General features: G+C 41.1%; 1 protein-coding gene across 5 annotated transcripts in view; it reads right to left on the reverse strand.

Moving 5' to 3' along the window:
* Nucleotides 1-15,256, reverse strand: part of BICD1 (BICD cargo adaptor 1) — a 239,463-nt gene that overhangs the window by 69,065 nt on the left and 155,142 nt on the right. For all 5 annotated transcript variants that reach the window (XR_008373394.1, XM_053557043.1, XM_053557042.1 and 2 more), the window contains exon 3: nt 5,411-5,563. Coding sequence is in view for 4 of the 5 variants with exons in the window: in XM_053557043.1 (XP_053413018.1) it covers nt 5,411-5,563 (153 nt within the window). In the remaining variant the exon portion in view is untranslated. The remainder of the gene's footprint in view (nt 1-5,410; nt 5,564-15,256) is intronic.

Below are 15,256 nucleotides of genomic sequence, written 5' to 3' on the forward strand. Positions count from 1 at the left end.
CCCCAGTCTAACAGCAACCTCAAACTCCTAAGTTCAAGAGATTCTTCTGCCTCAGCCTCTCGAGTAGCTGGGACTGCCAAAATGCCTGGCTAATTTTTGTTATTTTAGTAGAGATAGGGGTCTCACTCTTGTTCAGTCTAGTCTTGAACTTGTGAGCTCAAGGAATCCTCTCACCTCAACCTCCCAGATTGTTAGGATTACAGGCATGAGCCATTGCACCTTGCCTTGAATTGTTAATTTTTAACAAGGGTTTTTAATGCTTAGATAACAAAAATTGATTGTTTCAGTTCCATATGTGAGATACTAGGCAAATGGAGTTTATTATTTCTTCCTCTCACAATCACATTTCTAAAAATTGAAATTAACATAATTTCCTGCCTTATGTTATATAGTCCTGGGGCCAGGCAGATTTCCCTGCCCCTGTGTTAAACAATTATGGGACCACAGCTAGGTGCAGTGGCTCACACTGCTAATCTCAGCACTTTGGGAGGCCAAGGTGGGAGGATCACTTGAGGTCAGGAGTTCAAGACCAGCCTGAGGAACATAACAAAACTTGTCTCTACAAAAAACAGAAAAATTAGCCAGACATGGCACAGGCGCCTATAGTCCCAGTTACTCAAAAGGCTGAAGCAGGGCGGGGGTGGGGGGGTGTCACTTGAGCTCAGGACTTTGAAGTTGCAGTGAGCTCTGATCACGCCTCTGCCCTCATGCCCAAGCATCAAAGCAAGACTAAAAAAAAAAGGGGGGGGGGGAACCAGGCACAAATGAAACAGCTTCTGCAAGATTCACTCCTAAACCCTCACTTTGCTATGTCTCTAATTCAAATCTTTGTCATAAACTCTGTCTCCACTATGCAAAACCTACCCTGAAATCACCGGGTCCCAGTCATTAAAACTCTGTGAACACCCTTCTCTCTAAATCTCCCTTTTGAGACATTAAGAAGGCTCTGTCAAGATGGGGTTTTTTCCTCTCTCTTTTTTTTTCTTTTTTCGGAGACAGAGTGTTGCTCTGTCAGATATTTTTTTTCCCTCTCTCTCTCTTTTTTTTTTTTTTGGAGACAAAGTGTTACTCTGTCACTCTGGGTTGACTGCCGTGGTATTACAGCTCATAGCAACCTCAAACTCTTGGGGTTAAGTAATCCTCTTGCCTCAGCCTTCCAAGTAGCTGGGACTACAGGTAGTTACCACAACATTCAGCTAGTTTTAGAGACAGGGTCTTGCTCTTGCTCAGGCTGGCCTTGAACTCTTCAGCCCGAGCAATCCACCCTCCTCGGCCTCCCAGAAGGTGGTTTCTCTTGTTGCAAGCTTTTCTTTGACTGATAGATTCTTCTGGTGCTCTCTTGGAGAACTGACAGATGATGAATTTTTCTGTATGACTGCTGTTTCTTCCTACACTTGTTTTGAATATTTTGGTTTGAAAAAGTTAAAAAGTGAGGGCAATGCCTGTGGCTCAAAGGGGTAGAGCACTGGCCCCATATGCTGGAGGTGGCAGGTTCAAACCCAGCCCCAGCCAAAAACTGCAAAAAAAAAAAAAAAAAGTTGAAAAGTATAAAATGTATTTATAAGGTTAGACTTTTTATTTTGAACACTGAACCAAATCTGCACACAAAAGGATATAACAGAAACTTTAGAATTCTCTCCAGCCAAGGAAATGCTATGTTTGTTTTGTGTAATGTTTTCACATAGTTCATATTTAGTATCATAAATAAAAACTGGTATGGTCAATTGAAATCTTAAATTGTAGTTCCTTCTGTAAATTGAAGGATGTATGTAAGGGAAAGAAAAAATATTTTTTTCAATCTTTCAACAAGTATCTATTTAATGTCTATTCTGAGCCAGGCGCTATCCTAGTAGTGATATATTGGGCAGAGCAGAGAGAATAAACAAATTAATAAAAAAGTGTTACTTACACAACAATTACACTGTATTTAGAAAATAACAGTTAAGAGAAAAATTTTTTTTTTTTAGTTAAGAGAAAAATTAAACTTCAAGGGAAAAATCTTCTTTGAACTAGCATTTCACAATGGCAGTAGCTTTGCTGTTTAAAGAAACATCAAACCAGGCTGAAAGACCAGCTGCTAAGTGGCGAGCTTCTGCACAAGGCAACCTTCAGCCCTATTTTGTAACTGAATACCAGTTGTCATCTCTTCAAAAGAAAAATATCTGTGGCATTTGGACATAAAATATTATACTTTAGGCTGGTTATAGTGGCTCACACCTGCAATCTCACCACTCTTGGGAGGCCAACATGGGAGGATTGCTTGAACTCAGGAATTCCAAACCAGCCTGAGCAAGACTGACCCCATCTCTACTAACAACAGAAAAAATTAGCCGGGTGTTGTGGCAGGTGTCTTTAGTCCCAGCTAATTAGGAGGGTGAGGCAGGAAGACTGCTTGAGTCCAAGAGTTCCAGGTTGTGATCTACGCTGAGGCCACGGCACTCTAGCCTGAGCAACAGAGTGAGACTTTGTCTCAAAAAAATATTATACTTATACTTCATTAATTAGACAGAGTTTATGATAGATACTAACATTGACACATAAAGGCCAACAGTAGGAAACAAACATAGCATTTCCTTGGCTGGACAGACTTCTGGCATTGCCATGCACCTGTCTGTCAGGGAACAAACCAGCATTGCCCTCTGTAAGGACAATGATTTTGAATTCATTAATTAGACACTTAATTGGGAAGATTACCATATGACATCTTGAAAGCAAACTTAAAGAGATAAATAAATTTCCTTCTGCCCTTTTCTTAAACTCCTGAGTTAACCAGTGGATTCCATGTTGCAACTACCGTGAGAAAGGCACCAAGTATTCAGCCAGACTGACAATACACATTCCCCCAGAAACTGTGCCTGGGCTAATGAATATTCATGAATACCTTGGCAGTCTTTCAAGAATACATAATACTGGCCTTCCTTAACCTCCAGAGTAAATCAGTCTACTACCCGCAGCCATCAGGACTCTGCAGCCTGGTTACCTCCCACCTATGCAAAGGGCAGTGAGGATAAAAGGAATGGGAAGGAATGGCCACTTTAAATAGCTGCACTTCAAGTAAATTTGTTTCAAGTCCTCCACATGCTTCATCAGTGACCAAAAAGAGAAGCACAAAAATTACCCTTCTTATTTTAAGAAGTATTTGAGAAGCATCTTTAAAAAAAATATTCTTCTGGGGTGGCTCCTGTGGTTCAGCGGGTAGGGTGCCAGCCCCATATACCGAGGGTGGCGGGTTTGAACCTGGCCCCGGCCAGCTAAAACAGCAATGACAACTACAACAAAAAGCTGTGCGTTGTGGCGGGCGCCTGTGGTCCCAGCTACTCAGGAGGCTGAGGCAAGAGAATCGCTTAAGCCCAAGAGTTGGAGGTTGTTGTGAGCTGTGACATAATGGCACCTACGCAGAGTGACAAAGTGAGACTCTGTCTCCAAAAAAAAAAAAAAAAAATTCTTCTAAGTCTAAATTTCTCTCTTCTGTGAGCTCACTTACCCCCAGCCAAATCAGGACTCACTTGGGAATTCAGTGCTTATAGGGCAAAGAAAGGCAGTAACATGGGAATAGCCTGGAAACCCCTTTTTTATGGACTGAGATTACTCCCACACTCCTTAGTAGACATCTTGTTCCCTCAACACTCCAAAGCTGGGAGGAAGTGGCGATGATCAGAAATCAAATTTCTGTTGTGTCACTACCTGGGCTATTTTCCTCTTCTGGATTTTTCCTTTACCCTCTTAATCTTTCCTTTTATTTATCAAAAAACAGTAATATTTGGACACAGACAAAAACTTGAGAAGGGAGTAGAAATAGAAGCATCTATTTGGGCTGCCTCCCATGTTTATCCAGGGCAAGAATCATGCCCTATGGATTCTCCTATCTGTCCAGCCTAGTACAGTGCCTGGCACGTAGTTTGTTGACCTGAACTGAGAGGTTACAACAGCATTTAGACCAGAATAGAAGTTGTGGTTGAGGAAGCACCGTGAAAAAACCTTGAACATCCAATTCACTTTTGCTTACCTACTTGCTACAACTATATTCATTAATAAATTCTTCTAGGTTCAGCACCTATAGCTCAAGTGGCTAAGCCACACACACCAGACCTGGCGGGTTCAAATCTGGCCCCGGACCTGCCAAACAACAATGACAACTACAACCAAAAAATAGCCAGGTGTGGTGGGTGCCTGTAGTCCCAGCTACCTGGTAGGCTGAGGCAAAAGAACTGCTTAAGCCCAGGAGTTGAGGTTGCTGTGAGCTGTGATGCCATAGCACTCTACCCAGGGCAACAGCTTCAGGCGCTGTCTCAAAAAAAAAAAAAAAAAAGGAAATTCTTTCTAAAATTAAAAAAGAGAATTATTAATAAGTGGGAAATACCAAATGCAAACCAATCAGGAAAATTAAGGTAGTAAAACCCCACCACAGAAAAAGATTATTTAAACCAACAAATGTAATCTTGTAGTCAGGTTACAGCTGAAAAAGAAATCAGGCCTTTCTAAAATTATGATTTTCTTCTTTCTGATTTATACTTCATCATTCATTTCCATCTCCAATTTGAAAGCAATTTACAAAAATAAAAAAAAAAAAAACAAGCGAGAGACAAGTGATTGTAATATAGCTTTGTAGTACAAAGGAGCTTACAGACTTGGGCTTTTAAGGAGAAGCTATCAGGTTACATTTATTCTGATACATTTGACTTACTCCAGAAATAAATTAACATACAGCAAAAGTATACATTAAAATCTTCTTCTTTAATAAATCTTTACTGTATACTATGCTACTTATAGGTGTATTTTTTTTCTTCTATATTTCAGCTGAAATAGGAGAGTTGGGACATTTCAGCACATGAATATTATAAGGAGACGATTAAGGACGAATAATAAATTTTGACAAGTTCCTTTCCGAGAAATAAAAAGGAGATTTAAATTTAGTATGATGTAGATCCCTCTGGAGTATAACCCCCAAATTTCTTTCTTCTTTTTTTTTGTTCATCACCCAGACTCAATAATTTATTGGCATATTTGCTTAAACTAACCCCCTTTCCATTGTAAAAAAAAAGAAAAAGAAAACATGTACTCTAGTATTTTAAAGCAAATCCCAGATATGCCATTTCACTCACACACAGTTCCATCCAAATTTCTGAAAAACACAGGTGTTTTCTTACATAAGGTCAGGATCACACCTGGCAAAATGAACAATAATGTCCCGTCCACAGGCAAATTTCCTGTTTTCTTAATTTGTCCGTCTTTCAGTTTGTTTGTTCAAATCAGTCTCCATCAAGATCCACATAGGACATGTGATTACAGGAGCCCTTATGTCTCCTTGAGTCTAGAATGGACCCTCTTTCTTAATTAACATTTGTTTTTCTTTTTTCAAATTTTTATCCAAGTGTCATGTATTTGCCCTCCCCCATGTCTTACACCTTACCTGGTTCTGCTTCAATGTGGACACTAGTTTCTGCAATGTGATATTTTCTTCTTCTAGCTCAGTATAGTCCTGAAGGAGCCGGGCTTCCCGGAACTTATATTCCCGGATTTCATCCTTCATCCGTATCCTCTGCAGCTCCACCATCTCATTGTTCTGAAACAACAGAATAACAATCAATATAAAGCTTTCTCATTCTAGATTTTATGAGATGTAAAGTCCCGGTAGTCAAAAATAATAACAAAAATACCTCCTGGGCGTAAATTGCTACTGCGTTTTCTTGAATGGCAATTTAGTGATCCATGTCAATAATTTAAAAGCGCATACAAATGACACAGCAATATAACATCTAAAAATAGTTCTGAAATATATTTTCATAGAGGCAAATAAAAAGAGAAATAAATCCACATATACATACACAAAGAGTTGGAAATAGTCTCAAATTAATGATTGTTTTGGAGGGGAATAACAAATTATCTTGCATCCATTGAGAATGGAACATCACAAAATTAAGAAGAATGAGAAAAGAAAGAATGAAGAGGAATGTTAACGTACAAAATGTTAGTATAGCCACAACATGTTATTCAATGTAAAAAGCACGTTATAGATTAGTATGCATGTTAGGATCCCATTTGTGTTAAAAAGACAGGGGCACAGTGGCTGGGTGTGGTGCTTCACACCTATAACCCCAGCACTCTGGGAGGCAGAGGTGGGTGGATTGTTTCAGCTCAAGAGTTTGACAACAGCTTGAGCAAGTGCGGGACCCTGCCTCTAAAAAAAATAGCCAGGCATTGTGGCGGGCGCCTGTAATCCCACCTACCTGGGAGGCTGAGGCAAGGAGATTGCTTGAGCCCAGGAGTTTGAGGTTGCTGTGAGCTATAACAGCACAGCACTCTACTGAGGGTGACAGAGACTTTGTATCAAAAAAAAAAGAAAAAGGAGAAAAACATTTTTGGGCTGGGAAAGCTGTAGAAGACAAGCAGAGGAGCCTACTTCTTTGATTTTATAGCCACCAGGTCTTATGTGCAAAAGTGCAAGATACAAATTAAACAATTACATAGACATTTAACTTTTTCCATAAACTTGTGTGAAAAGTATAAACTATGTTTTAGTTCAAAATATATAATGAGCCAGGCACGGTGGCTCACACTTGTAATCCTAGCACTCTGAGAGACCACGGTGGCTGGATTGCCTGAGCTCACAGGTTCGAGACCAGCCTAAGACAGAGCGAAACGCCAGCTCTAAAAATAGCTGGGCGTTGTGGCCGGCACCTGTAGTCCCAGACACTCAGGAGGCTGAGGCAAGAGAATCACTCGAGCCCAAGCGTTTAAGGCTGCTGTGAGCTATGACACCAGGGCACTCTACTCAGGGCGACATAGTGAGATTATGTCTAAAAAAAAAAAAAAAATTAAAAGGGAAATTGGGCCACAGAAACAGACACACACAGAGGGACGAGAAGACCCTATGACCATGGAGGCAAAGACTGAGCGATACATCAACACACTGAAGAACCCTAAGGAGCACAAGCAAACACCAGGAACCCGGAAGGGGAGAGAAGAGAGCTGGCAAGGGAGCAGAGCCCTGCTGACACCTGGATCTCAGATGTGTAGCCTCCAGAGCCCTAAGGAGGGACATTTCTGGTGTGTGGTACTTGGTTACAGCAGCCCTGAGAAAGGAATACACATGCAAAAGTAATCTCCGGTGACAGAAGCCAATGTGATATTGCCCTTGCAGGAGGGACGGTGACAGTGCAAGCACTAGAAAATCTGTAAAGGTCTCTGTCCTGACCTAGGGACTTCCCTAAGAGATGCCTCGATTTTCCAGTGTATGTTCTCAAATGTCCCTCACCTTGCTTTCCTTTCTACAGATCCTGACTTCACACAATAACCTCCTTTGACTCTGGTTTTCAGTCACCTCTATCTGAAGGTGGTGATTTTTTTCTCGCCTGACTTCATCCCTGAGCACAACAGCTCTCCCTGGTTCTGCTTATGCTTATGTGAAAAGGGCGAGATAGAGGGCGGCGCCTGTGGTTCAAAGGAGTAGGGTGCCGGCCCTATATGCCAGAGGTGGCAGGTTCAAACCCAGCCCCGGCCAAAAACTGCAAAAAAAAAAAAGAAAAGAAAAGGGCAAGCTATAAATTCACAATCTTCCATGTAAAAATGGAAAATTCAGCTTCAAAATCATTGATTCAATTTTCGCTAATAAAAATGTCATTCTAAGGTGGACACTGGAATCTCTAAATAGTGGTCATCTGTTTAGAGTCTTGAGAAGATAAAGGATTGCTGATTCTGGTAAGAAGACATGTTAAAAAAAACAGCATTTTGACACTTGTTAAAATGGTAAGGAAGACTTCATTCAAGACCAGTGCGATTTGAGAGGAGAGAGATGGAGCTAAAATCAGAATCCAGCAAGGGCAAGTGGGGAGTTACAGCTGAGGACCAGGGTGAGGGGGTCAATGCGTGTTAAGTAACTAAAGGAGACATTCAGGGTAGGGGGGGCTCTTGCTACCCTTGCCTGGCAGGACTCTTGCTAAGGGCAGTGCAAGAACTTAGAAATCAAAAAGGCAGGCTCAGCGCTACGAGCACAGTGGTTACAGCACCAGCCACACACACCCAGCCTGGTGGGTTCGAACCCGGCCCAGGCCAGCTAAACAATGACAACTGCGACAAAAAAACAAGCTGGGCGTTGTGGCAGGTGTCTGTAGTTCCAGCTACTTGGGCAGCTAAGGCAAGAGAATCGCTTAAGCCTAAGAGTTTGAGGTTGCTATGAGCTGTAATGCTATAGCACTCTACCAAGGGCAACATAGTGAGACTGTCTCAAAATAAATAAATAAATAAAATAAAATAAAATAAAGAAAGAAATTAAAAAGGCGGGGGAAATAAAGAGTTTGACCAGCTATCAAGGAACTTAGCAGAATTCTTGGTGAAGGCTGGGCTGGGAAGGCCAAAGCTGGGCTTGGGACAAGGTTGATATCTGGTCAAAAAGGGGGGTCAAGACTAAGGTCATATTTTCTTAAAATAATCTTCTTTAGAGAGATAAGAAGCAGAATACCCCCCCACCCCCCATTTTTTAGTTCTTAGGAAACTCATAGCAACGATTGGTGAGGTTCCTTTAAGTTGCAACTCTTATTTTCAGAACAAGAGCAAGACTAAGGTTAGGTCAAGGAGAGAGTCACTGTCACACCACTGACAGTCATGAATTGCAGTCTGATAAGGAAGACAGCTAAGAAAGTTTGCAAGACATTCAACTTGGTGATAGTACAAATACAAATCCTAACTTGTGCAGAGCCAAGGCCCTTTTGCTATCAAGATTTTTATCCATTCTCTGTCTTGTCATCATAAAAACTCACTGTCTGGATTGTAAGGGGTTCCCTAGACGTGTGCAGATTTCATCAATTTAATGTAATCTCCTATGGAGTGTATAATCAATCCTGAGGCCATGCAAACTAATTGGTTGTCTTGGAAACCTGCATTCAACCTACTATATATAACATCTTTTGTACCTAAGGGATCTGGGCTCCTTGTTAGTCAGAACGCTTCCAGGCTGGCTTTTCTCATTTTAGTTCTCATTATAATAAATTGACAACTCTAACAGAGTCATTTCTTCAACCCCTTAATAATTCACCTCTGATCCATTAAGTGACTTTAGCCTAATCCTCCCTGTTCAGATTCCCTCTGTTTATATCAATGCTGATCTCTTAAAAGGAATTCTGTCCTCCCTAGGTCATAAATTACAACAACTCAGAAGTGTTCTGAAAATAAGAGTTGCAACTTAAAGGAACCTCACCAATCGTTGCTATGAGTTTCCTAAGAACTAAAAAGTGGGGGGTGGGGGATTCTGCTTCTTATTTCTCTAAAGAAGATTATTTTAAGCAAATATGACTGGATTTATAGAAGAGTAAATATTGGTACATAATACTGTTGAAATGCAGTTTTTTTCAACTCTGGAAAGTATGCAGCAACATACCACAATAGATAGATGGAATAGCAAAAATTTTCCTTAATTCGGCCTAGATAACTGAAATATGTTAGCAATGACTGAAAAAGGTCAGAAAATTAAATTTACAAACAATACCCACTTTTCAGACTCTGTGATGGGAGGAAGTGCACCACTGCAAGTTTCAAAATCTTTCACGGAAGTCACAAGATCTGGTCCTGCCCCTCTCTCTGCCCACTCTGCCCCTCCATCACTGATACAGCCATAATAGCTTTCCTTCTGCTCCTCGGTCCCACTGCACACGCCAGCTCGCTTCTGTCTCGAGACTTTTATACTCTTCTTTCCATAACTCCTTGACTTCAGATCAGATCAGACTTCTGAACCATCAATGGGACCATGCCCTCTTTAACAATGTGATGACACCTATGAACCTCTTCCCAGAACAGTATTTTAAAGAGAATAGAAGATAGAATTACAAAAGATACTGATTCTGTTATCATAAAGCTACATTATTGTAATATTCAAATAATTATGATATGATAGCTTGGTAGATTAGAATAGTCATGGCCTCCAATTAATCACACTCCTCTGTGTAGGGTCCTCTCAGACAGACAGTGCTGGCCTTAGACAGTGGAAGTTCTGGTGAGTTCTGAACTCAGCCTCAGGGGACTTTGCAACTCTTGCTCTCTCGGGACACTGTCACCATGTGAAGAAGCCATGGCTAGCTTGCTGCTGGAGCCACCTTGCCCAGCCCACAGTCAGCACCAGCTGGCTGGGCGTGGGAGGAAGGCCATCATCGGGTCAGTTGAGCTGCCAGATGACGGGAGCCACACAAACAGCCACCAGCAAGTCCCTAAGAACTGCCCGGCTGAGCACAGCCCAGATTGCTGACCCACAGAAACATGGGTGGTTGCTTTAAGCACCTGAAATGGGGGCTCATTTCATACCCAGTAATTTATGGCAATACAGTAATCAATATTCTTCCTTATTACCACAACTATAATCAGACCTGGTGGCATACCAAAGCAATACAGGTATTTCAAAACACCTGCAAAAAACCATGATGTGATCAGATATTTATATTTTCTATTGATCACACAGTAATAGCTGCTATTAATACCACTGAAGTTTGTTGCCTACATTCAAATGGAAGAAAATGCTAAATTTCAGTCCAAGTTTCATGAAAATAAAGATGTAATTATTTTTCCAATTCAAGCTTATGGCCTTAGTGAAATCTATCCACAGACTCATGGAACCGCATTTTAGAAACTCTTCCACTTCCACTTGTCAGGTCAGGTCTCAGTTCAAATGAGGAGGCCTCTTCAGGGAGGCCTTTCCTGCACAGCTACCAGAAAACAGCTCCCTTCTCCCTCTGCCCTCACATCACCCTGTGTAATTTAACTTTATAGGTCGGTATTTAGCATAGAATATGTACTCAGAAAATGAATGTGGGAAGAACAGCACTAATCATTACTCAGAATTGGCTGCTTATTTAATTTTTATATGTTTTACATTTATTTATATTTCCTTTCACATCTGAATAAATTGGACTTTTTCTGTCTTGTTATATAGCTATATCTTGAAAATCTAGAACATTTTAGGCTCTTATAACTGTGAAATGAATAAAAGAGGTATACAAATGGCAAAACAAAATAAAAAATAGCATTGCATAGATGATGCCCTTTGTTGCATGTATTTTTGTTTTGAGACAGAGTCTCACTCTCTTGTCCAGGCTAGAGTACCAAGGCATCAGCCTAGCTCACAGCAACCTCAAACTCCTGGTTCAAGAGATTTTCCTGCCTTGGCCTACCTAGTAGCTGGGACTACACCTGGTTAATTTTTCTATTTTTAGTAGAGATAGTTTCACTCTTCCTCAGGCTGGTCTTAAACTCCTAAGCTCAAGCAATCTGCTCTACCTGGGCCACCAGAGTGCTAGGATTGATTACAGGCATGAGCCACCCCACCTGGACATGTGTGGAGTATGTGTGTGTGTTTTAAAAAGACAGCGTCTTGGGCTGGCGCCTGTGGCTCAGTGAGTAGGGTGCCGGCTCCATATACTGAGAGTGGCAGGTTCAAATCCAGCCCTGGCCAAACTGCAACAAAAAGAAATAGCTGGCCGTTGTGTTGGGCGCCTATAGTCCCAGCTTTTTGGGACGCTAAGGCAAGAGAATCGCCTAAGCCCAAGAGCTGGAGGTTGCTGTGAACTGTGACACCACGGCACTCTACCAAGGGTGGCAAAGTAAATTTCTAAAAAAAAAGATAAAGTCTTGCTCTGTTGTTCAGAATGGATTGTAGTGGCACAATTATAGCTCACTGTACCCTTGAACTCCTGGGGTCAAGTGATCTTTCTGCCTCACTCTTAGCCTCCATAGTAGCTGGGACTATAGGAGCTTGGCACCAAGGCTGACTAATCATTTTTTTTTAATTTTTGTGGGGTGGGGTATGTATCTTGTCACATTACCCAGGCTGGTTTTGAACTCCTGGCCTCAGGTGATCCTCCTGCCTCAGCCTCCATAATGCTGGGATTCTAGGAATGAGCCATGATTCCTAGTGCTTTGTGTATTTTAGAAAGAAGAACAAAGGAAGAACAATGTACAATGAAGTAAAATATACTTAAATTTATTAAATAACTAGACTTCTTAAAAATTTTCCTCAATATATTGTTGAGCTACTTAGAGGCAGAAACATTATTTTATTCTCTGTTCCTTGGACAATACTTGGAGCATATGTGCTCAAAAAGTATAGAATGAAAACTAGTAGACAGTTGAGCGTTGTGGAGGGCTCCTGTAGTCTCAGCTACTTGGGAGGCTGAGGCAAGAGAATCACTTAAGCCTAAGAGTTTGAGGTTGCTATGAGCTGTGACGGCACGGCACTCTACCGAGACAACATAACAAAACTGTCTGAAAAAAAAATAAACAAAAAGAAACCTAGTAGAGTCCCTAGAATTTGGCTGTGAAGTCAAATTAGGATATTTCATGAAATTATTTTATTATGCAGAAACATGAAATCTTAATATTTTTTCTATTTCTTGAAAAATCTACCATTAACTGAGTAAATATATATTTATTTACTTTTCCTTAATATGTATAAAGTTATCAGAAGCTCAATAAATTGGATGCTTTCTATTTATGTAAACATATACAATTGTGAAAAAAATGTTAAGATACAAGAGATCACATAAATGAGAATACACACAAATTGTATGGCCAGAAATCTGGTTTATATACTCTGAGAAATAACCACAAAATCCTATACAGTGAAATAGTAAATGTCAAGACAATTTAAGACCACAGAAAAGTTAATGAGAATTACTTTGTTGTTAGTAAGAATTACTTCTTTGTTAATAAGAATTACAAATTTAATAAGAACAACTCATAATATAACTAATGAAAACTCCTGATGCTAATAAGGAAAAGGAAGTCCTTGGGCTGGGAGACTGGTTAAAGTGAAGGACTCACTTTAGAAACACTGGTGGCCCAGGTAGAGCAGGTTGCTTGAGCTTAGGAGTTTAAGACCAGCCTGAGGAAGAGTGAACAGACATAAGGCCCAGAGGAAGAAAACTGGTCTTACTAATTTGCTAAAAATCCTGCTTTTTGACTTGCCAATGATTACATTCTATCAACAACGTTCTGTAATTTCATAATAAATGTAGGAGATTGTTATTTTTGCCATCACTCATCATACATTTATCCCTTTCATTTTTTTTTTTTTTCCTCCAGATAAGATAGTGCTGAGCTCTACTAAAAAACCTGATCAAGAATAATGGATGTGTATGGGCAGCGCCTGTGGCTCAAGGAGTAGGGCGCTGGTTCCATATGCCGGAGTTGGCGGGTTCAAACCCAGCCCTGGCCAAAAACCACAAAAATAAAAAAAAAAGAATAATGGATGTGTTGCTGGGCATAGTGGCTCATGCCTGTAATCCTAGCACTCTGGGAGGCCAAGGCAGGTGGACTGCCCGAGCTCAGGAGTTCCAGACCAGCCTGAGCAAGAGCAAGTGAGACCCCATCTCTAAAAATAGCCAAGTGTTGTGGTAGGCACCTGTAGTCCCAGGTACTTGGGAGGCTGAGACAAGAGGATCACTTGAGCCCAGGAGACAGATTCTGTCTCAAAAAAAAAAAAAACAGAAAAGAAAAAGCCAGGCATGGTGGCTCACACCTATAATCCTCTCACTCTAGGAAGCTGAGGTGGTGGATTGCTTGAGCTCAGGAATTGGATACCAGCCTGAGCAAGAGTAAGACTCTGTTTCTACTAAAAAAAAACATAATAGAAAAAAGAAAAAGAATAGTGAGTGTGGGCAGATGTGGTAAATGGCTCACGCCTGTAATCCTAACACACTAGGGGGCTAAGGCCAGTGGATCAGTTGAACTCAGGAGTTCAAAATCATCCGGAGTAAGCTGGAGTAAGATTGACTTTGTCTCATTTTAAAATAGAAAAAAAATTAGCTGGGCTTGGTGGCACACACCTGTAGTCCCAGCTACTGTGGAGGGTTGAGTCAAGATAGCTTGAGCCCTGCCATTGGATCCTATAATTCCTTTACTAGGTTTATACCCAGAAGACCAAAAATCACAATATAACAAAGACATCTGTACCAGAATGTTTATTGCAGCCCAATTCATAATTGCTAAGTCATGGAAGAAGCCCAAGTACCCATCAACCCACGAATGGACTAACAAATTGTGGTACATATATGCCATGGAATATTATGCAGCCTTAAAGAAAGATGGAGACTTCACCTCTTTCATGTTTACATGGATGGAGCTGGAACATATTCTTCTTAGCAAAGTATCTCAGGAATGGAAGAAAGAGTATCCAATGTACTCAGCCCTACTATGAAGCTAAATTCTAGCTTTCACATGAAGACTATAACCCAACTATAGCACAAGACTATGAGGAAAGGGCCAAGGAAGGCGAAGGGAGGGGGGAGGTTATGGGGGAGGGAGGGTAATGGGTGGGTCCACACCTACGGTGCATCTTAGAATGGGTACAGGCGAAACTTACTAAATGCAGAATACAAATGTCTACATACAGTAACTAAGAAAATGCCATGAAGGCTACGTTGAACAGTTTGATGAGAATATTTCAGATTGTATATGAAACCAGCACATTTTACCTCTTGATTGCACTAATGTACACAGCTATGATTTAACAATAAAAAAAAAGATAGCTTGAGCCCAGGAGGTGGAAGTTGCAGTGAGTTGTTAATGGCACCACTGCATATCAGCCCCAATGATAGAGCAAAGCTCTGTTTCAAACAATAATAGTAATAATGAAAAAACTAATGCGGGAAAAAAAAGAGAAGCAATGGCACACAACAGGAGAATGCTTTAGAATTCCCCCTCATGGGGCGGCACCTGTGGCTCAGTTGGTAGAGCGCCGGCCCCATATGCCGAGGGTTGCGGGTTCAAACCCGGCCCGGCTGAACTGTAGCCAAAAGATGGCTGGGCGTTGTGGCGGGCGCCTGTAGTCCCAGCTACTTGGGAGGCTGAGGCAAGAGAATCGCTTAAGCCCAGGAGTTGGAGGTTGCTGGGAGCTGTGTGAGGCCACGGCACTCTACCAAGGGCCATAAAGTGAAACTCTGTCTCTACAAAAAAAAAAAAAAATTCCCCCTCCTAGACCTGAGAACCCCTGCTCCTAAAGGGAGAGGAGATTAACTGAACTGGTGGGGTGGACTCTGCTCATTATGTGCCCTGCAGCATTCTTAGAGTTTATTTTAACTAACATTAAAAAGATCTTTTCACGTAGGAATCATAAATTCCCTCCATGATTGGCAAGCAGTAAGAAAATAAAACATGAGCACCTGTCACCACACACACCAAAAAATGTGAAAAATAATAACCTGTACACCGTATTTCCATTTCTATGAAAGCAATCACAATATGATTCTCAAATCCCTATCAAGGTTAACAAAACCCA

This window comes from Nycticebus coucang, chromosome 12 (assembly GCF_027406575.1).
Source record: "Nycticebus coucang isolate mNycCou1 chromosome 12, mNycCou1.pri, whole genome shotgun sequence".
In the NCBI taxonomy this organism is placed as follows: Eukaryota; Metazoa; Chordata; class Mammalia; order Primates; family Lorisidae; genus Nycticebus; species Nycticebus coucang.